General features: G+C 46.1%; 1 protein-coding gene across 3 annotated transcripts in view; it reads left to right on the top strand.

The window, feature by feature from the left end:
- The window catches only part of LOC119966090 (secernin-1-like), a 131,614-nt gene that overhangs the window by 23,570 nt on the left and 84,250 nt on the right, over positions 1 to 23,794 (top strand). For 2 of the 3 annotated variants that reach the window (XM_038797288.1, XM_038797287.1), the window contains exon 2: positions 22,289 to 22,448. The exons of the other annotated variant lie outside the window; for it this stretch is intronic. In XM_038797288.1, coding sequence (XP_038653216.1) covers positions 22,290 to 22,448 — 159 coding nt within the window. In that variant the 5' untranslated portion in view covers position 22,289. The remainder of the gene's footprint in view (positions 1 to 22,288; positions 22,449 to 23,794) is intronic. 3 annotated transcript variants of the gene reach the window in all.

Genomic DNA, 23,794 nt, shown 5'->3' with positions numbered 1-23,794 from the left:
GCCGGGGCCCATGGCCCTCACGGTATCCAATGCTTTCATACAAACAAGGAGCAAGAGTAGACCATTCAGACACTTGAGCCTGATTTTCCATTTAATAAGATCTTGGTTGATCTGATAGTAACCTCAAATCTACATCTAACCTACCCCCAGTGCACTTTCACCCCTGGCTTACCAAGAATCTATCCACCTCTGCCTTAAAAATATTCAAAGTCTCTGCTTCCACCACCTTTTTGAGCACCTTCCAAAGACACAGAAAAAAATTCTCCTCATTTTTAAATGGTGATCTAGTTTTACATTCCCACAAGAGGAAACATCCTCTCCCACCCACCCTGTCAAGTTACCTCTCACTCTTTCCAAACCCTAACGGATACAAGCTTAAATCTGTCCAACCTTTCCTCATTAAAACAACCCACCCATTCCAGGCATTGTCTGGTAAATCTCTGAGCTGCTACCAAGGTATTTACATCCTTCCTTTAAAATAAGATGACCAACACTGTAAACAGTACTCCAGATGTGGTCTCACTAGTGCCCTGTACAATTGAAGCATAACCTCCCTATCTTTGTAATCACTTCCCTTCACAAATGATAACATTCTCTTGTTGTCCCTGCATGCTAGCTTTTTGTGATACATGCACTAGGACACCCAGATTCCTCTGGACCCCTCTCTCTCCATTTCAGCTGCCAGATTGGCTGAAGGCTGGTATCTATGATGCTCGGGACCTCTGGATAACATTGCAATGGATCATCCACTTGGCACTGATGTGGAGTGGGCTTTCCCATCGTTAAAGATGAACGAGATGCAGGGGACAAGTGAGGAAGAATATTTTGAATGCAGAGAGTGGTAAAGACCTGGAATTCCTTGCCTTGTGAGGGTGGTGGAAGTGGACATTATTAATTTCAGAAGAAAAAAACAGATAGGCTGCTGCGATTGCTGTACATAGAGCTAGCTGGAATTGATTCAATGGTATCCTTCTGTGCTGGTACTACAAGTTGGAGGAGTAGAGAGTTATGAAGGCAATTACTGATGGAGGGACAAGGCCTTGATTGAAGTTTTACATGAAAGTGAGCATTTTAAATTGGGAGGCAGTGGACAGGGAGCCAATCTAGATCCGTGAGGACAGGATTGCTGAGTAAGTGCCACTTTGTATCCAGATGGCATGAGGGCAGTTTTGCGTGAGCTAAATGCTGCAATATTAAACTTTTAAAACTTTGTCAATTATGCATATCAAAGGGCATCTTGAGTACACTTCGACATCAGTGGTCACAAAACTGACCAAGTACTATGCCCTTTATCATTTTGCGGATCGTCAAAATCATTGAGCAAGACTGTACTGAAGTGAAAACTTTTTATTTCTTGCAGTTACAGGATGTGTAATCCTGTCAATTAGTATAGTTTCAGTGATCAATTTTGTAATGCAGATTTTAAAAAATTCCTTTTGCCTCCCATCCTGCATTCCGCTCCTATTTTAAAAAAAAAGACATTTTATTAAGGTATTCAAATGTACAGTGCGTAGCACATTCCTCCATCTCCCATTGTTCCCGCTTACTCTAAACACAAGATTGCCTAACTCTCTTTCTCCCCACCCCCACCCCACCTTATTGAATCTGCTGTCAGTTTAGTTTTCTCCGAAGAAGTCGATAAACAGCTGCCACCTCCGAACGAACCCTAACGTTGATCCTCTCAGGGCGAACTTAATTTTCTCAAGTCTGAGAAACCCGGCCATGTCACTAAGCCAAACCCCTGATTTTGGAGGCATCGAGTCCCTCCATGCTAGCAATATCCGTCTCCAGGCTACCAAGAAGGCAAAGGCCAAAATGTCAGCCTCTCTCGCCCCCTGGACTCCCGGATCTACCGACACTCTGAAAATCGGCGCCACCCTTGTTTTGGTACCGTGGATATGACAACCGCAAATGCCTGCCAGTTTCCCCTAAGCTTCGATTCCGCTCCTATTGACTGCGTCGAATCTAGATTGTAGATGCCTATCACCACTTTGAATGAAACATGACGTACAGTTCATATATCAGAACAGATCGATCAATCACCATTCCATATTTTTGCCTTGGCCTTCTATTACCTAACAGCAAAATATTATGGATTCTGGAAATATTCAGAGGACTTGCAATATCTGTGGAGAGAGAACCCGAGTTAACATTTTGAGTCAGTGAGCTGACCTGGAAAGTTAACGAGTTCTCTATTGATCCTGACCGATGTGCTGAGTATTTTGTTTATCATTTATGTGCATGATGTGACATTGGTTGGCAATACAAATTGTTCAAGCACAAGATCTTTTGGAGCAAAACGAGTCTTCCTGCGTTTTGTTTTCAGTGTGCCAAATAAACTATGCACCTTGTAGCTTTAAAACCTTCACTCAAATCAATCAAAAAGAGCACATGTTGTGAAGGATCATGGTGACGCTTATTTTTGTTAAGTAATGGATTTGTTTGCAGTAGTACAACAGCTCAATTTTTAAGCACTACAAATAAATTGATCTCCTCTTATGAAACTTGATTAATGTTTATGTTGGACACTTTTCATTCATTTAAAATTTACCATTTTGCCTTCCATACTATGTGAGACATATAAACTAAATAACAGTTACATTGAATTTCACCTTCATTGCAAACAAGATACTATACTGAAAATACACACCAGGTTGATTTAAAGTTGAGGTGGGCGGTAATCATATAAACTGTTAAAATTTGACATTGAGCCGAGGAGGAAATACCAGGTGTGATTTTAAAACTAGGTGAAGGAGTTAGATTTTGAGGAAGGACTCGGAGGAGAGGTTTATGGAGGAAATTTCAGAGCTCGGGGACTAGATGGTTGAAGGCACAGAGCTGTTGGAAGGGTTAAATGGATGGGGGATAGGCCAGCATTAGAGGGCATGAAGCTCGGAGCATTATAAAGTTGGAGGAGATGAGATATGGTCACAAAACCAGATCATAGAGGCATTTGAACACTTTTGAGCATTTTAAAATTAAGACTTTGGTAGACCAGGAATCTGCGTAGGACATTCCTACACGTGGCTACTTAGCAGCCTTCCGTTTCTACACAGACCATGCGCACAAATTGGTTCCTTTAAAGTTACCGAGTATAGGTGGACATGCAAAAAGAATTTCAAGGGTGTGTGCATCTGAACAAATTGGCCTTGCTGCACAAGAAAATTGGGTGAATGGGATTTGCTGCAGGCAAAAGAGTTTTGGATGAGATGAAGAATATCAAAGTCTGACTGAGAGCACATCAAAGCAGTTTGGCTAGGAGGTGATAAAGACTTGGAAGATGTTTTTGGCAGCAGATGGGCCGAGGCAGGGAGAGCGTTGGCAGTATTGCTGGAGATGAAAGTAAGTGATATTTGTGATAGAGATTAGGAGTCTTGAGAGAAAAATTAGTTTGGAATCAAATACAATGACATGGTTTTGGGAAGTCAGTTTCAACAATAAAAGTGAAACAGTATATTGAACGTTTCAATAGTTACAGGAGTACTGCAATGAATTGTGGCCCGAAGCTTAGTTATTGTGCTTGAAAATACAATTTTATTTTATTCCAGTAGTGGCTAGAGGAATTGCATGAGCATGGGCAACATTAGAGAGATGTTGGCATTGATGGAACACTGGCACTGAGGAAAGGTTGGGACCAGGGTACTGGCAAATTGTAAAACTAGGGCTGCAGAGATGGACTTTAAACTAAACAGTTGTGGGTGAGGTAATAGTGCAAGGTAATGATACAATAATAGCTGGAGTGTGACAGGAAGGGGTGTAAAAACATAAGTGCACCAGCAAATGAAGGTCAAAGTGGGCAAAATGGTAAAAAGACAATTTAGAATTGGAGAGTTTGTTCAGACATGACAGGCCAAAGTGGGACAGGAGGCAAGGGAAAGGTGGTAGGATGAGATCAGTATAATAAGGAATAATCTTCTTTCAGAAGATCAATACTTCAGAAGATCAAAGTAGAATTATGTGGGTGGAGGTAAGAAATAGCAAACGAAAGAAGTCACTGGTGGAAGTAATTTATAGGCTCAAGTTAGCAAAGGTAGTTTGGAGCATGAGTTCATAGTGTATTTGGGACAATTTCTTCAAACAATTTGTTCTGGAACCCATTGGGCCTTTGGAGCTGGTAATGTATAATAAGACAGGATTAATTGAAGACCTCTTATTAAAAGACCCTTGAGGCAACAGTGATCACACTATGATCAAATTTCATATTCTATTGAGAGTGAGCAATGAGGGTCCGTAACAAGTGACTGAAAGACAATTATGCAGGTATGAAGACAAGTACACTAAAGTAGAATTGGAAAGTAGGTTAAAAGGGAAGAGAGTAGAAAATGATCTCTTCCATTGAGGAAGAAGACTCTACAAGAATAATGCAACCATCTATGGCTAGCTAAAATGTTTGTGATATCAAATTAAAGCAAAAGGCATGCAGATCTGTGAAGACAAATGGTAGGCCACAATATTGAGAAAGCTTTGCCAGGTTCACGTTTTTCAAAAGAAGTACTAATCAGCGCCAGCGTGACCACTTGCTGGTGAGGTGGCTGCATCATGGAAGCTGTTGGATATGGGGTGGCTCCTGTATGGCAATGGGGTTTAAGTGGTGATGATTGGTTTCTCACCACGCTACAGCGGGATCCCGATTTTGGCTACGGGAGAAGGCCAGTTGCATCACAAACGGTTTGGTGCCTGGCGAGGTTCTCGTTTTAGGTCTCCCGCTAGTCACTGGCCTCGGCGCACTCTCGCTCAAATAAAACAAGGCCACTGAATCAGGCCTGATATCATTTCAACAAAAAAATCTTGCTAAAAATGCCACATCCAGGAAATATCTTTCAGGCCATAGATGCATTTGTTTGGTTTCCATAGTTCCCCCACAAAAGTATTAACTTATGGAAATGAAAGTTGTGTTTAATTGTTCTACACTCTCATGACCAAAAGAGATAAAAAAGATAAGATAACTTTTCCAGCTGTGGAAGAGTGCGCTCAACATGTGAAATATCCTAGTGACCAACCTCACCTTGTCCTAATATATTCTATCTACCAGAACTTTTTCAGTATAAATCCACATGTGATAAAATTGATCACTCATTATCTTATACTTCTAAATAAACTCCACAGGGATCGGTGCTTGGGCCTCTGTTGTTTGTGATTTGAAGGAAAATGATTGTAAGTTCTGTCGCCATCTGGGATGGCCACTTACAACCAGGAACAGTGAGGGTCACAAAGCATAGCGGGAAAAATGGTCAATGCGAGATTCAGGCAGGCTCAGAGCCTGGAAATATATATTTGCGAGTGAGGAATCCAGACAGTATCGAAACTCCAACTGATTGGCATTTGATGTCCCATCTCCACCAGACAAAGGACTGGTACTTGAGCAACCGGTACAGTTCCAGATGTTTGGCACCACTCCCTGTACTAGGGAAGTGTAAACAACAGGGTCAATGACCGCTTGCAACACGTTTAGCCATCAAGGCACCCGCCCATTTATTGGTTCGATTCGAACATAGTGATCAGAGATCATCCAATTAGTCGGGTCCAAACTGAGGGACCGCCCAAAAGAGCACGAAAACGCCCAAGCATGAGAAGAGAGTCCACCATGTGTTCGGTCTCTCTTGGACCTGGAGCCCCGGGTTCCTCTGACCTAAGCCGGGTGCCTGAAGTTAAGTACAGGTGTCATAGTCGATAGGTGTAGTTTAACTAATAGTGTTTATGTTGCATGAATAATTGTGTGTGTGTAAATAAAGTACCCTTGACTTGAACTAACTAACTGGTGTTTGGCTCTTTGATCGATAGTCGGTTGAACCTTGTGGTGGTATCAGTTGATACCTGGCAACTCTGAGCATTAGAATATAGATATCCAAAGGAAGGAGGGCAACCACATTGACTGCCATATTTACAGTAGGTAAGTTCATGGATGACACCCAGGTTGGTAGAGTGGCAGATAGTGTTGAGGATTGTCAGAAGATACAGCAGGACATCGGTTGGAGACTTGGGCAGATAATTGGCAAATGGAGTTTAATCCAGACAAATGTGAGGTAATGCATTTTGGTAGGTCTAACATAAAGGGGAAATATACCGTAAATGGTAAAATTCTTGGGAACATAGAAAGTCAGAGATCTGGGCGAACAGATCTTTGAAGGTGGTCAGTCACCAGGGGGCATAGGTTTAAGGTCCGTGGGGAAAAGTTTAGAAAAGATGTGCGAGGCAGGTTTTTTGTGCAGAGGGTGGTGAATGCCTGGAACGTTTTGCCAGGGGAGGTTGTGGAAGCAGATACATTAATGGCGTTTCCCCCCACCCAAAAAAAACAGACAACATGGTCCGTCTGTCAGTAGCATTTTCAGCACATTCCAGTTTCATACCCCACCCTCTGGAATATGTCACCTAAATAACTATTCTGGGAATTGGCCTTTTGGCCTTTTGCTATGATAGCTGTGTGTGCTATGATCACTCGCATTGCCACCACGCAACCCTTGATCCATCATATTTCATTACTCAGTAACTTCACCATAAAGCACTTGAGCATTTGAGGTTCAAGGTGCCTCATTTATTTCAAACAGTTCCTTGGAGTCCAAGATGACTTAATTTTTAATTATTTAAGATTAATTAATTTCAATTCAGCATGAGGAACTTGCCATGTTTGATTAGTATTACCTTACCATAATGACCTATTCCCTTGCCAGGACCTTGTCATTCTCTGCGACACTCTTTTATCCTCTTTTATTATACACAAAATCTCCTGCATGCATCTCATCTGGGACAGAATTTATCTGCTGTCTTAGTGCGCTCTGAATTTACTCGACGATTTTGGCATCAATGAAAACCTGCCTCTCTGCATAAAGTGTTCAAATGTGCAGAAAGAAATGGGATTAATTGAAGTACTTCAGGAGAGGGCAACTTTTGGATAGCACATAAGGAACTTGAAATTTTGCTGACAGACTAATTGACATGTGCTATATCTTCAATCATTGGAGTGAATTCTTTGCATGAATTCCCATGCCAGGTGGGTTGTCAATTTGCATTCTTATTGATCAACTAAAATTTAATGCAGTATTTCATTGATCACTGAACAGTTGATTTTACAGAGTATTATAATCCTGGATCAAAGCCCAACAGTTGCTAAGATACTGGGCAGAAATTCCAATATTTAATTTAATTTCTAAGACAGAGGAAAGGATGCTTCACTCTGAGTGATTTCACACACACATCGGGATATGGTATATTTAAACATCAATGTTTAACACAGTATTACTAACTTCAATCTCACAAAGACAAATCACATTTAATTACCATTCAAACAATGCTTATCAATACAATGAACTTTATCGCCAGTCTCTCAAAACCCATCTCTGGTCACAATCCAGTTTTAATTAAAGTTAGCCTACCCAGGAATACTTGCAGTAAACCAATATCTTGGAGAAACCACTTTGAGAAAGAGTGATCCTTCAGGGACCAGCTGCAGATTCTTGCCTGTATCAAACTACAGTTTAAATTGCCAGCTTTTTCAGAAACTTATGTTCTATTCACAGGTAAAATCTTTGCTGGTCAAATCTTTAAACTGACTATTTTGTCAGAAACTACTGGTCTGCTCACAGACAGATCTTTAAATGAACTGTATTGAGAGCACAGCTTCTTGTCTGTTTACATCCCAATCTAAAACTAAACTGAAAAAACCCGTGAAACTCAACACCTCACTGATTCAGCCCGTGGCTCCTCCCATTAACTACACCTTGCTAAAATTAAATACAATGTATCTTATTATCTGTTCCCTCGGGAACCCTCTTAATCTAAACAAAACTCCATCCAACTTCAGGAAACAATATCCATGAATGGAATGAATTATCTTACTTTTATGATGCTTTAATTGCACCTCTTGTCTCTTGGAAAAAAAAGCGTAGCTGACTTTCAAACCAGGATATTTAAAAACATGATGCCATTGTCGCATATGAAGCAATATTTTTAACCCTTACTGCACCAAATACATATAATACAGTATATCTGAAATCTCTACATTCATCACCAGAAACTTTCAGCTGCTTTATTCATGACCAAGATGTTTATATTTTTGTGTCTGAACGTTTGTCACTGCACCAAGCCTAGTCCATATCCCTTTCTTATGATTTTTTCCCTATCAACACTTTTGTCCTTTCTAAGTATTATCGTAAGAAGCCTAAATCTGGTCCCGAAGTCTACAGAATGTCCTTTAGATCCGTAGCAACAGCTAGCTCATTAAAAGTCTTCTGACAATAGAAGGCTTCCAATAGAACGTGGTTTTGTCCTCTGGTTATTTTTCCTTGGGTATTACATTTATTACTAATCTTGTCAATTCGCCTCCATCAACCACGCCTGTATATTTTAGCAAGTTATTTTTAACCTTTGACAAATAGAATCTTCATGAATCAAAGTAACATTGTAACTAAAAGTACAATCTAGTACTACAGTTAATGAATCCAGGACTAATACATTCATCAAAATTCACTGCCACTTTGAGGACCCTGTCTCTCATTTTCAGACAGTTCACTGCATAATGATGCTTCAATCACCCCAGTATTACCTACCCTTGGAACTTGCTTCATATTCATTCATTTAGAACATAGAACAGTACAGCACAGAACAGGCCCTTCGGCCCTCAATGTTGTGCCGAGCCATGATCACCCTACTCAAACCCACGTATCCACCCTATACCCATAACCCAACAACCCCCCCCCCCCATTAACCTTACTTTTATTAGGACACTACGGGCATGGCCAATCCACCTAACCCGCACATCTTTGGACTGTGGGAGGAAACCGGAGCACCCGGAGGAAACCCACGCACACAGGGGGAGGACGTGCAGACTCCACACAGACAGTGACCCAGCCGGGAATCGAACCTGGGACCCTGAAGCTGTGAAGCATTTATGCTAACCACCATGCTACCCTTTGTTATTGTTAATGCCGTTATATTTTCTGCAATAGCTAGATCTGCTAAAGATGCTTCCATCCTAATTCTGCTTGTCCATCTATTGTAGTGACTCCTGTGTCCAGTCTCTGGGCCATTTTGAAATCCGGCAATCATTGACTTCTTTATTCTGTGTCACTGGAATGTTCCATGAAGTCTGAAGGAAATAACATTTCCTCGGTAAATATTTTTAAGGCAGCAAAGATCTGATCCAACCAGGTTTCTCTCTCTGAGAACTGAGCACCGTTAGAACAGGTAGCTTGCCTGGTTCTAACCAGTAGTTTACCTGCAAAGACTCCCATTCAAAGTATCGTATTGCATCTTTGACTTTGCCAATATATATGTTTCTGGAACCCACCTCCTTCATTCACCTGAGGAAGGAGCAGTGCTCCAAAAGCTAGTGATTCGAAGCAAATCTGTTGGACTCCTGGTGTTGTAAGACTTCTTACCCTGCAAAACAGATATACCACTTTAGATACTGTAGGGGGAAATTGCCTCTCTGGAAAGCAGCAACAGCCAAATTTGTTGCACCATGGTTGACTCTACTGCATAGGAGAGGAGTACAAAGTGTGGGAATGCAGTAGTTATAGGGGATTCAATTGTAAGGGGAATAGATGGGTGTTTCTGTGGCCACAGATATGACTCCAGAATGATGAGTGCCTGCCTTGTGCTAGGGTCAAGGATGTCTCGCAGCAGCGACAGGGCATTCTGGAGGAGTAGGGTGAACAACCAGTGGTCGTGGACACATTGGACATAGGTTTTTTTTTAAAAAGGGGTAAGTCCTAAAAGCAGAATCTTGGGAGTTGGGAAGTAAGTTGAAAAGTAGGAACTCAAAAGTAGTGATCTCTGGATTACTACCAGTGCTGTCAGAGCAGAAATAGCCAGATATATCCGATGAATATGTGGCTGATGAGATGGTCAGAGGGGAAAAGTTTCCGATTCCTGGGAAATTGGCACCGTTCTGGGGGACCATTTACAAATTGGGTAGGTGCACCTGGGCAGGACCGAGACTGATGGATGGAGGGTGGAGGGGGAGTATTTGCTAGAGTGCTTGGGGAGGGTTTAAACTAAAATGGTAGGGAGATGGAAACCTATGCAAGGAGTCCGAGGAGGAGAAAACTAGGAGAAGACCAAAAGATAGAAAGGGGAATAAGAAAAGTGATACATAGAGAAACCAAGGCTAGAATCCAATGGGGCCACGGTGAAAAATAATGGGAACGGGACAAGGAATATTAAAAAGACTCGCCGTAAGGCATTGTGCCTTAATGTATGAGTATTCGCAATAAGGTGGATTAATTGATCCTGTAAATAAATGGATGTGATATGGTCGGGATTATGGAGACATGGCCACAGGGTGATCAGGGATGGAAGCATCCAGGGGGATTCGGTATTTAGAAAGGCCAGATAAAAAGGAAAAGGCGATGAGGTTGCATTGCTGGTAATAGTACTGAGGAAGGATATTGGCTCCGACGTGGAATTTGTATTGGTAGAGTTGAGAAGCACCAAGGGGGTGGGGTTGAATATAGACCTTCAAACTATAGTAGTGATCTTGGGGGTGGCATTAAACAGGAAATTGGAGAGACATACGATAAAGGAACATCTGTAAATGGGTGGCTTTTCAAATTGGTAACAGTACTTTAGAGGACGTATTCCTGGAGTGTGTATGGGATGGTTTTCTGGACCAATATGTTGAGGAACCAACTGGAGAACGGGCCATCCTCGAGTGGGTATTGTATAATAAATCATAGAATCACCGAATCCCTACAGTATAGAAGGAGGTCATTTGGCCCATCGAGTCTGCACTTGAAAGAGCACCCGACCTAACCTTTTGGACACAGTGGGGCAATCATCTAACCTGCACATCTTTGGATTGTGGGAGGAAACCAGAGCACCTGGAGGAAACTCACGCAGGCATGGGAGAACTGTCACCCAAGGTTGGAATTGAACCTGGGTCCCTGGCGCTGTGAGGATGTCAGACTGTTAGCAGATGAGGAGGTGTGTGGGCGGGTGAGGACATGCATCCAGGACTATCTGGAAGTTACTGACACGGGGGAAGTCTCGGCAGCAATGGTCTGGGAGGCGCTGAAGGCAGTGGTCAGATGGGAGCTGATTCCAATACTGACCCACAGGGAGAAGGAGATGCATCTCGTGGCCTGTGACATTGTCAGGGGAAGCACCCCTCGCTCCTTTGCCCCTTAAATGTTCACATCAGCAGCGACCCCAGCATCCCAGAGACCTTTTTGTAAATCTCCACTGGGTACCCGTCCGGCCCCAGAGCTTTACCCGACTGCATGGCCTTCAGCCATTGCCTCATTCCTTCTGGCCCAGCTGGGGGTTCCGGCTCATGTCGCCTGCTATAAAACTCCTTAAACGCCCTGTTCCCCTGTGAATCTCCGACCAAGTTCCGTCTCTGTCCTTCACTTTCCCAACGTCCCTACCTGCCTCCCTCTTTCTGAGTTGCTGTGCAAGCATTCTGCTGGCCTTCTCTCCATACTCATATAATTGTCCCCCTCACTTTCCTCGGCTGCTCCACCGCCTTCCCTGTAGTTAGCAACCCAAAGATGCTCGGGCGGTTTGGGTTTGGACGTGGATTCATCGACGGGGTTAGGCTGCTGTATTAGGCGCCTTTGGCGGGTGTACGGACGAACAGGTTGACATCGGGCTATTTTAGCCCCCCTCTCCCCACTGCTGTTTGCGCTGGTCATAGAGCCACTGGCAATTACGCTGAGAGCCTCAAGGGGCTGGTTCTGGGTGGGGGGTGGGAGGGTGGAACACACAATCTCGCTACACGCAGATGACCTGCTCCTATATATTCCTGACCCACTAGAGGGGATGGGAAAGATTATGAGGATTCATGGGGAATTTGGACGGTTTTTGGGTTATAAATTGAACATGGGGAAAAGTGAGATGTTCGCGATCCAGGCAAGGGTTCAGGAGTAGTGACTTGGGGAGTTGCCGTTTAGAGCGGTAGGGGGAAGCTTTTGGTATTTAGGCATCCAGGTGGCACGGGAATGGGAACGGTTACATTAAAAAAAAATTTTTTTTAAATAAATAAATTTGGAGTACCTCGGTATGGGAGCGAGTAGAAGTGGCATCATGTAAGGACACTGGTTTGGGGGCATTGGTAACGGCATATCTGCCGTTTCCGCCGGCACGGTACTCCACCTGCCCCGTGGTGGTGGCGGCCCTGAGAGTCTGGGGGAAATGGAGGAAACATGTGGGAGCAGAGGGAGCATCGGTTTGGACTGCAATAATCATCGGTTTGCCCCGGGGAGACTTGATGGAGGGTTTTGGAGATGGCAAAGAGCAGGGATCGAGAAGATGGGAACTGTTCATAGAGGGGAGCTTTCCCCGCCTGAGGGAGTTGGAGGAGAAATTTGAATTGACGGGAGGTTAGTTTAGATTAGTATGTAAGAAAGGTGGAACCTGTGAGGGAGGAAGACGGCCTTTGCACTATGTTTATATTTGTATGTACACTGTTTCTTCTGTTATTGTTACAAAATCACAAATACCTCAATAAAATGTTTTAGGGGAAACTAGAGTCAGAGAGCTTGTGGGGAATATAAAGACTGACTAAAAGCTTTTATAGGTATGTGAAAAGAAAAGGATTGGTGAAGACCAAATCAGAAACGGGGGAATTTATACTTTGGACCAGTCAGAAACAGGGAGCAAATAAATGGCTGACCAATTAAATACATACTTTGGTTTTGCTTTACAAAGGGGGACACAAATAATTTGGGGAGCACAGGGTTTAGTGAAAGAGTGGAACTGAAGGAAATCCATATTAGTACTGTAGGGAAATGCTGTTGGGAAACTTGGGATTGAAGGCCAATAAATCCCCAGAGCCTGATGAGCTACATATCAAAATTCTTAAGGAAGTGGCCCTAGAAATAGTGGGTGCATTGCTGGTCATCTTCCAAGATTCTATAGACTCTGGAACAGTTCCTGTGGATTGGAGCATAGCTGATATAACTCCAAAAGCGAGGTAGAGACAAAACGGAATTATAGACCAATCAACCTGACGTCAGTCTTTGGAGTGGGGGGGAGATAGAGTGTTGGAGTGCATTATAAAACATTTTAATAGAAGAGCGCTTAGAAAACAGTGGCGGGGTTGGACAGAGTCAGCATGATGTATGAAAGCGGAATTGTGCTTGACAAATGGAATTCTTCAAGGGTGTAACTAGTTGGATGTGTTTTATTTGGATTTTCAGGAGGCTTTTGACATGTTCTCACATAAGAGATTGGATGTGTTAGGCGGGTTGGTTTGACGTTGACTGCAACTGGATGCAGGGAAGCTAGAAACAAACGTCTAACGCCGGAGATGATCCAACACGGTTTTATTTACACTATGAACGGCTGTACATGTTCAGCTGTGGGTTGACACTCTACTAATCCTACTGACGACCTCTTACTGGCTCGACCAGACTTGCTAGCTACCACATGGCAATAATGTCCACTGACTTGTGCACTCTGACTGTCTCAGCGTCTGGGTCCCGAAAAGAGCAGGAGTCTTAATGCCCTGAGAGCTTTATAGTGGTGGTGTCCTGTCTGGTGATTGGTTGTTCTGTGTTGTGTGTTCAGTGTTCATTGGTCATCCTATGTGTCAATCACTGCCTGTCTGCATCTCATCATATACATGAGTGGATATTATGACAAGATTAACGTGTAAAATTCAAGCGTATGGGATTGACGGCGGGGGGGGGGGGGGGGGGGGGGGGGTGGCGATAGTATATTGAGATGGATAGTAAAATGGTTGGCAGATGGGGGAAAAAAGAGTAGGAATAACATTTTTACTTCCCAAGTGGCAGATAATGGCAGGTGGGCTATACCTAGGATCAGTGCTCGGACCCCAGCTATTCAAAATGTATATAATTATTTAACGATGAGGGAACTAAATGTAATATCTCCAAATTTGCAGATGAGACAAAGCTGGGGGGACAGGGAGGGTGAGCTGTAAGGAGGATGCAGAGGTCCCTCATTCTGATTTGGACAAGTTGAGTGAGTGAGCAAATGCATGGCAGATGCAGTATAATGTGTATAAACATAAGGTTATCCACTTGGATCGCAGCTTTTATAGATATGTGAGAACATAACATAAGAACTAGGAGCAGGAGTAGGCCATCTGGCCCCTCGAGCCTGTTCCACCATTCAATGAGATCATGGCTGATCTTTTGCGGACTCAGCTCCACTTTTAACACCATAACCCTTAATCCCTTTATTCTTCAAAAAACTATCTATCTTTATCTAAAAACATTTAATGATTCCGGTTGTGGCCCTGCTTAGCTCGGTCGCACGTTCGGCAGCTCCCGCCAAGAAAGGACTTTTGGGCCCTTTTGAGGAGCCCCAACGGCACTTGTACGATAGTTCCCAGTGTGGGAATGTGATAGTAAGGTTCCCCCGGCACTGTATGGAGTGGACCAGGAGTGGAGCGATCAAAAAAAGTGGTTTTGGAGCAGCGAAGAGAGTGGGAGAGGAAAAGCAAGATGGCGGCAGGTGGAGATCAAGCAGCGTGGGCGCAGTGGTCGTGGGAGCAGCAGGAGTTCCTCAAAAACTGTTTTGCGGAGCTGAGAGCAGAAATGCTGGCGCCAATGAAGGCATCGATAGAAAAGCTGGTGGCGACCCAGAAGGCCCAAGGGGCAGCGATTCGAGAGGTGCGGCAGAAGGCCTCAGAACGAGGATGAGACTTTGGGCCTGGCGGTGAAAGTGGAGGCACACGAGGCACTACACAAGAAGTGGCAGGAGAAGTTTGAGGACCTGGAAAACAGGTCGAGGAGGAAGAATCGTCGGATTCTGGGTCTCCTGAGGGATCTGAAGCTGGGACATATGTAGTTACAATGCTCAATACGCCGATGGGCGCGGGAGCTTTTCCGAGGCCCCAGGAGTTGGATGGGGCTCATCGAGTCCTGGCAAGGAGGCCCAAAGCCAACGAGCTGCCAAGGGCTGTAGTGGTGAGGTTCCACCGCTTTATGGACAGGGACTGTATCCTGAGATGGGCGAAGAAAGAACTTGAGCAGCAGGTGGGAGAATATGGAGATCCGTATCTACCAGGACTGAGTGCGGAGGTGACCAAGAAGAGGGTTGGTTTTAATCGGGCCAAGGCGGTTCTCCATCGGAAGGGGGTGAAGTTTGGAATGCTGCAGCCAGTGCGATTGTGGGTTACGTTTTAGGACTGTCGCCACTATTTTGAGACGCCAGATGAGGCGTGGACCTTTATTCAGACTGAAAAGTTGGACTTGAACTGAGGGTTTGTTGTGGGGGGGTGTTTACTGTATTGTAGGGGGTGTTCTTGTTCTTCTGGTTTCGGGTTGGGAAGAGAGGACATGGGAAGGGATGAGTGGATATGATGTGGGGGCTGTGTGAGAGTGTGGGCACCGGTACTGTAGGGGCAGGTCCCCGCTGATGAAGGAGGCCCGGGGTCGGGGAGCTGGGGCGAGGTCGCAGAAAAAGGAGCTGCGCCATTGGGGGCGGGGCTGGCTCGGATGGAAAGCGTGGGCTTTTTCCCGTGCTAAGGAAGGGAGGGGCGGTGCCTGGGGGAAAGGGCGGTGCTGGAGGAGAGCACATATTGATAGGCAGGGGGAGGCGGGGGGGGATTCCCACACTGGGGGGTCGTTGGAATGGCGGGAGTGGCCGGGGTCAGCAGGAGTCAGCTGACTTACGGGAGCGTGATGGGGGGAGCAGAATGGCTGGACGGTGGTCTGGCTGGGGGGGGGGGGGGGGGGGGGGGGGGGGGGGTGGAGAAACTGGGTTGCTGCTGTATTGGCCAAAGGTGAGCTGGAGGTAGAAGAGGGAGTCGGGGCGGGAGTCTGACGACTGGAGGGTGCGGGAGGCGTGGGCACATGGCTGGCCTAAAAAAGGGGATGGCTAGTTGGCAGTGGGGGGGGGGGGGGGGGGGGGGGGGGGGGGGGGGGGGGGCGAGAGTGAAGACGAGGGTGAGGGCGAGTAGCCCCCTGATCCGGCTGATAACAAGGAATGTGAGGGGCCTGAATGGGCCAGTCAAGAGGGCCCGGGTGTTCGCGCACTTAAAGGGACTGAAGGCAGACGTGGTCATGCTTCAGGAGACACACTTTTGTAGGTGGCAGATCAGGTCAGGCTGAAAAAGGGATGGGTAGGGCAGGTCTTTCACGCGGGGCTGGATGCAAAGAATAGAGGGGTTGCGATACTGGTGGGGAAGCGGGTGTCATTTGAGGCGATGAGTATTGTGGCGGATAATGGAGGCCGATATGTGATGGTGAGTGGTAGGTTGCAGGGGACGCGGGTGGTACTGGTGAACGTTTATGCCCCGAATTGGGATGAAGCCAGATTTATGAAACGTATGTTGAGTCGGATCCCGGATCTGGAGGCCAGGAGGTTGATAATGGGGGGGGACTTCAACACTGTGCTGGACCCACGCTGGACCATTCCAGGTCCAGGCTGGGTAAGAGACCGGCTGCAGTCAAGGTGCTCAGGGGGTTTATGGACCAGATTTGGGGGGGGGGGGTGGGGAGTGGATACGTGGAGGTTTGCCAAGCCGGTGGCCAGAGAATTTTCTTTTTTCTCCCACATCCATGAAGCCTACTCCCGGATAGATTTCTTTATAATGAGTAGGGTACTAATCCCGAAAGTGGAGGGAACAGAATATTTGGCTACAGCCATCTCGGACCATGCCCCGCATTAGGTGGAGCTGGAGTTGGGGGAGGAGAGGGACCAGTGCCCATTATGGCGCCTCGATGTGGGACTGTTGGCAGATGAAGAGGTGTACGGGCGGATCTGGGGTGTCTTCAAAGATACATGGCGGCCAACGATAATGGGGAGGTGCAGGTGGGGGTAGTCTGGGAGGCTTTGAAGGCGGTGGTTAGGGGAGAGCAAATTTCCATTAGGGCCCATAGGGAGAAGAGAGAGAGGAGGGAGAGGGAGAGATTGGTGGGGGAGATATTAAGGGTGGACAGGAGCTATGCAGAGGCCCCCGAGGAGAGGCTGCTTAGGGAGCGACGAAACCTCCAAATGGAATTTGATCTATTGACCACGGGAAAAGCAGAGGCGCAGTGGAGGAAAATGGAGGGGGCGGTGTATGAATATGGGGAGAAGGCGAGCAGGATGCTAGCACATCAGCTGGAGAGGGAGATTGGTGGAATTAGAGATAGAGGGGGGAATACGGTGCGGAGTGCGGTGAGAATAAACAAGGTATTTAGGGACTTCTATGGGGATCTGTATAGGTCTGAGCCCCGGGGGGGGGGAGATGCGGCGATTCTTGGATCAACTGAGGTTCCCGAGGATGGAGGAGGAGCAGGTGGCTGGTTTGGGGGCGCCGATTGGGCTGGAGGAGCTGGTTAAGGGATTGGGGAGCATGCAGGCGGGGAAGGCTCTGGGACCGGACGGGTTCCCGGTTGAATTTTACAGAAAGTATGTGGACCTGCTGGGCCCGTTGCTGGTGAGAACTTTTAATGAGGCGAGGGAGGATGGGACCCTGCCCCCGACAATGTCCCGGGCATTGATCTCACTGATTTTGAAGCGGGACAAGGATCCACTGCAATGTGGATCGTATAGGCCGATTTCGCTCCTCAATGTAGACTCTAAGTTATTGGTGAAGGTTTTGGCTATGAGGATTGAGGACTGTGTCCCGGGGGTGATCCATGAGGACCAGACCGGGTTTGTGAAGGGCAGGCAGTTAAATACGAACGTGCGGAGGCTCTTAAATGTGATCATGATGCCCTCGGTGGAGGGGAAAGCGGAGGTAGTGGCGGCCATGGACGCGGAGAAGGCCTTCGATCGGGTGGAGTTGGAGTATCTCTGGGAAGTACTTCGGAGGTTTGGGTTCGGGGAAGGGTTCATAAGGTGGGTCAGGCTGTTATATAGGGCCCCAGTGGCGAGTGTGGCTACGAACCGGCAGAGGTCGGAGTGCTTTAGGTTGTACCGCGGGACGAGGCAGGGGTGTCCCTTATCCCCCTTGATGTTTGCACTGGCAATTGAGCCGCTGGCCTGGGGGAGTCTAGGAACTGGAGGGGATTGGTCCGGGGTGGGGGGGGGGGAAAGTGGAACACCGGGTGTCATTATATGCTGATGACCTGTTACGTGTTGCAGACCCAGTGGAGGGGATGGCGGAGGTTATGTGGCTCCTTGGGGAGTTTGGGGACTTTTCGGGTTATAAGCTCAACGTGGGGAAGAGTGAGCTCTTTGTGGTGCATGCGGGGGACCAGGGAAGGGGGATAGACGAGCTACCGCTGAAGAGGGCGGAGAGGAGCTTTCGATACCTGGGGATCCAGGTAGCTAGGAACTGGGGGGCCCTGCATAAGCTCTACTTTACACGGTTGGTGGAACGATGAAGGAGGATTTCAAGAGATGGGATATGCTGCCACTTTCCCTGGCGGGTAGGGTGCAGTCAGTCAAGATGATGGTCCTCCCGAGGTTCCTGCTTGTGTTCCAGTGCCTGCCCATCCTAATCCCCAAGGCTTTTTTAAACAGCTAAGCAGGAGCATTATGGGATTCGTATGGGCGAATAAGACCCCGAAGGTGAAGAGGGTGTTTTTGGAGCGTAGCAGAGACAGAGCTGTGCTGCCGAATCTATGTGGCTATTATTGGGCAGCTAATGTGGCGATGATCCGTAAGTGGGTAATGGAGGGAGAGGGGGTGGCGTGGAAGAGGCTAGAGGTGGCGTCTTGTGTGGGTACGAGTGTGGAGGCGCTGGTGACGGCACCGTTGCCCCTCCCGCCGACCAGGTACACCACGAGTCCGGTGGTGGCGGCGACTGAAGATCTGCGGGCAGTGGAGGCGATATAGGGGTGAGGTGGGGGCCTCGGTCTGGTCCCCGATACGAGAGAACCACAGGTTCGTTCCGGGTAGGATGGATGGGGGGTTTCTGAGCTGGCATCGGGCAGGGATTAAAAGAATGGGGGACCTATTCATCGATGGGACTTTTGTGAGCCTAGGGGCGCTAGGGGAGAAATTTGGGTTACCTCCCGGGAATGCTTTTAGGTACATGCAAGTGAGGGCGTTTGTGAGACGGCAGGTGAGGGAATTTCCGCTGCTCCCAGCACGAAGGATTCAGGACAGGGTGATTTTGGGCGTATGGGTTGGAGAAGGCAAGGTCTCGGCGATCTATGAGGAACTACAGGAAGTGGAGGAGGTCTCGGTGGAGGAGTTAAAGGGCAAGTGGGAGTAGGAGCTCGGGGCGGAGCTGGATGAGGATCTGTGGGCTGATGCCCTGAGTAGGGTTAATTCCTCCTCTTGCGCAAGGCTCAGCCTAATACAGTTCAAAGTTGTTCAAAGGGCGCATATGCCGGGGATGAGGATGAGTAGGGTTTTTGGGGTGGAGGACAGGTGTGTGAGGTGCACTGGGAGCCCAGCAAATCACACCCATACGTTCTTTATTTGCCCGGCGCTGGAGGGGTTCTGGACGGGCTTTGCGAGGACTATGTCCAAAGTGGTGAACACCCGGGTCAAGCCGAGCTGGGGGATAGCATTATTCGGGGTATCGGACGAGCCGGGAGTGCAGGAGCAGAAAGAGGCCGGTGTTCTGGCCTTTGCGTCCCTGGTAGCCCGGCGGAGGATCCTACTAATGTGGAGGGATTCGAAGCCCCCCAAGCGTGGAAGCTTGGATTAACGCTATGGCAAGGTTCATCAAGCTGGAAAGGATAAAGTTTGCCTTGCGATGGTCTGTGCAGGGGTTCTCCAGGCGGTGGCAACCGTTCCTAGACTTTCTCACGGAACGTTAGGTGGAGGTCAACAGCAACAGCAACCCAGTTTGGGGGGGGAGTGGGGGGGGTTGGTTTTTCTTTTTTGTTTAGATTAGAGTGGGGCGTTTTCCTTACTGGCGTGTTTTTACAAAAATTATTTTTATTCAAATTTTTCAACAACAAGTTTTCTCCCAACAGTTAAAGTAAACAAGGTGTAAAGAAACAGAAAAAGAAATCCCCCCCCCCCCTCAATATAAAGTAATAAATTAATAACTAATAACAATACAAGAAAGAAGAAAATAGCAAACACACCTTCGCAAAAACAATCCCCCTTAACAAACCCCAAACTTACCCCCCCCCCCCCGGGGTTGCTGCTGAGACTGACCACCCTCTACCTCTCCGCCAGGAAATCGAGAAAGGGCTGCCACCGCCAGAAGAACCGTTGTACCGCCCCCCCTCGGTGCAAACTTAACCTTTTCCAGTCTGGTGAACCCGGCCATGTCATTGATCCAGGTCTCCGGGCTCGGGGGCTTCGCGTCCCTCCACTGTAAGAGAATCCTACACCAGATTATTAGAGACGCAAAGGGCAGGGTACCGGCCTCTCTCGCCTCCTGCACTCCCGGCTCCGATGCTACCCCAAAGATCGCGAGCCCACAGCCTACCTCCACCCTGGAACCGACCACCTTGGACAAAGTCCCCGCCACCCCCTTCCAAAACCCCTCCAACGCCGGACATGCCCAAAACATGTGGGTGTGGTTCACCGGGCCTCCTGAACACCTGCCGCACCTGTCCTCTTTCTCCCCCCCCCCCCCCCCCCCCCCCAAGGAACCGGCTGTTCCTGGCCCCAGTCATGTGCGCCCTATGCAGCACCTTCAGCTGAATTAAGCTGAGCCGTGCGCAAGAAGAGGACGAGTCTTACTGGCGTGTTTATTTCTTAAATGGGGGTTATTGTATTTTGTTGGAAATCCCATGTATAATTTTTGCTTGTTTTATGCTTTATTCCTTTTTCTGTTTGGAGTGTTTTGTTGAAAATCGTTGAAAATTTGAATAAATATACCTTTAAAAAAAAACATTTAATGAAGGAGCCTCAACTGCTTCACTGGGCAAGGAATTCCATAGATTCACAACCCTTTGGGTGAAGAAGTTCCTCCTAAACCCAGTCCTAAATCTACTTCCCCTTATTTTGAGGCTATGCTCCTTAGTTCTGCTTTCACCCGCCAGTGGAAACGACCTGCCCGCATCTATCCTATCTATTCCCTTCATAATTTTATATGTTTCTATCAGATCCCCCCCCCCCGCATCCTGCTAAATTCCAGCGAGTACAGTCCCAGTCTACTCAACCTCTCCTCGTAATCCAACCCCTTCAGCTCTGGGATTAACCTAGTGAATCTCCTCTGCACACCCTCCAGCGCCAGTACATCCTTTCTCGGGTAAGGAGACCAAAACTGAACACAATACTCTAGGTGTGGCCTCACTAACACCTTATACAATTGCAGCATAACCTCCCTAGTCTTAAATTCCATCCCTATAGCAATGAAGGACAAAACTCCATTTGCCTTCTTAATCACCTGTAAACCAACTTTCTGCAACTCATGCACAACACACCCAGGTCTCCCTGTTTTAATATTTTATCATTTAAAAAATCATCCCGTTTGCTGTTATTCCTACCAAAATGGATAACCTCACATTTGTCAACATTGTATTCCATCTGCCAGACCCTAGCCCATTCACTTAACCTATCCAAGTCCCTCTGCATATTTCCGGTATCCTCTGCACTTTGCTTTACCACTCATCTTAGTGTCTTCTGCAAACTTGGACACGTTGCACTTGGTCCCCAACTCCAAATCATCTTGGTAAATTGTGAACAATTGTAGGCCCAACACTGATCCCTGAGGGATGTCACTAGCTACTGATTGCCAACCAGAGAAACACCCATTAATCCCCACTCTTTGCTTTCTATTAATTGACCAATCCTCTATCCATGCTACTACTTTACCGTGAATGCCATGCATCTTTATCTTATGCAGCAACCTTTTGTGTGGTACCTTGTCAAAAGCTTTCAGGAAATCCAGATATACCACATCCATTGGCTCCCTGTTATCTACCGCACTGGTAATCTCCTCAAAAAATTCCACTAAATTAGTTAGGCATAACCTGCCCTTTATGTACCCATGCTGCGTCTGCCCAATGGGACAAAAGAAAAGGATTGGTGAAGTACAAGCTTGACGGCGCTATATAAATACAAATTGATGTTTCTGTACTCTTAATTTCCCAATCCTTCAGGGGATAAAGTAACCTTTCTCTCGTCATTCAGACTCAGGAAGTCTTGTCTCACTTGCTGTTATCAGCTATTGCTTTCAACAACTTAGCAAGTGCACAATTTTTAAAATGAACAAGGGTAAGTTTAATTAATGGCAAATGTTGTTATAAAAATGTAAATAATCTTTATTGTCACAAGTAGGGCTTTCATTAACACTGCAATGAAGTTATTGTGAAAAGACCCTAGTTGCCACACTCTGGAGCCTGTTCAGGTGCACAGAGGGAGAATTCAGAATTCTCAGCTGGTACAGGAATTGAACCCCGTGCTGCTGGCCTTGTTCTGCATCACAAACCAGCTGTCTAACCCACTGAGCTAAACCAGCCCTCCTCTACTACGGCAAGTAATGGCAAATTTATACTTGGTAATGATCCTGTTGACTTTCCTCAATCTTTAGAATGGCCATGCCACCTTCCAGTTCCTGCTTTGCAGCTCTGCAACCAACCACCGAGGGTGCATATACGATATTTGGAAAAAATTCAGCAAGGCCTGGTAATGAAGTTCAAGAAGTCATTTATTTTTCTGCCGCTTCTCATGAACCAGGATCAAAGGTTCAGGTGAGAAATAGTTTGTTTTTTCATCTGCAAATAGTTATTTTCCGTTTACTTCAGCATTAAAATATACACTGATTAATTTATTTGTTTTGCAATAACTTGTAACATATCTCAGAAATCATTTATTTAAAATAACCCTAGAAATCCATTTGCAAAGTTGCCTTGAGGAATATTCTCCCTCCAGCTTCCGCTTCAACAAATAAGAAAGTTGAGATGACATGACATTTGTTTGTTATTTTTAAACTCTGAAATGGCTGGCCCATTACCTGAACAATTATGGGTTTTATACTCTCCCTGCTGTCAGAGCATTCAAAGGCTGCAGATCATGGTGTAGTATTATGCTGACATCTGGCATCCACTTCAGCGCTGAGCAGAATGTGGATGAGATTCTGTCCGTGAAAAGCTCTCACAGTGGATAACTCTCTCTCTTCATCTAATGCAAAGTGTAAAGCACTAGCACCAGGATATACTATCCTTTTAATATACAACATTATGGCCCTATGTTCCTTTTGAGTGTTTCTGCTTTAAGCTCGGCTCATCACTGAAATGCTGTATTTAATGTCTATCATTTCTAGGTTGTTTTAAGTACCATTGTCCTACATTAGATACCAAGAGTGCCTTAAAAATTCTGTTGTAAAATCCAGGTAAATTCAAGTTTAATTTCTCACCTGATGAACTTGGACGTATTGGGGGTTGCTGACATACATGAGCATTCATTTAAGTATTCTTTAAACATTTTTTTTTTGTTTTTAAAAATTTAAATTGGGAAATCTCATTATTCCATGGAGGGAATAGACTCTTCCAGAGGAAATGGTCATCGAGGAAAGTGGAAAGCATTCATAGTAAAATAGGGGTCAGGTATAGATCATTTAGCTCCTCTAGCCTGTTCCACCATAGTTCATGGCCAATCTGTGACTGAACTTTGCCCAATGTACCTTAATACATTTTGAATAACAAAAACTTACCAATCTCCAATTTTAAATAGACATAGATCAAGCCTCAATTGCAATTGAAGATGAGTTCCAAAATTCTACCACCCTTTGTATGTGGAACTTTATCCTAGTTTCACCCCCAGAAGGTCTGGCTCCTTATTTTGGTGAATGAATCAAAAAATCACCGGTCTGATGTTAATAGACCAGCTGAGCCATAATATTTGAAATGAGGGTGGTGACAGTTATATTTTCAAAACCGGAAATACATCTTTGAAAACAAATTGTATAAATGCAAAATCTATTCATTTATTGATGGTATAATGTACATACCTAACTGGTTAAGAAGTGTGGAGATTTCACTCCCAAAAAAAACGTTCTGAATTGTATTATGGAACATTAGACAATGCAGTCAAATTG

The sequence above is a fragment of the Scyliorhinus canicula genome, chromosome 5 (genome assembly GCF_902713615.1).
Source record: "Scyliorhinus canicula chromosome 5, sScyCan1.1, whole genome shotgun sequence".
Taxonomy (NCBI): Eukaryota; Metazoa; Chordata; class Chondrichthyes; order Carcharhiniformes; family Scyliorhinidae; genus Scyliorhinus; species Scyliorhinus canicula.
This window is presented reverse-complemented; position numbering and strand designations above follow the sequence as displayed.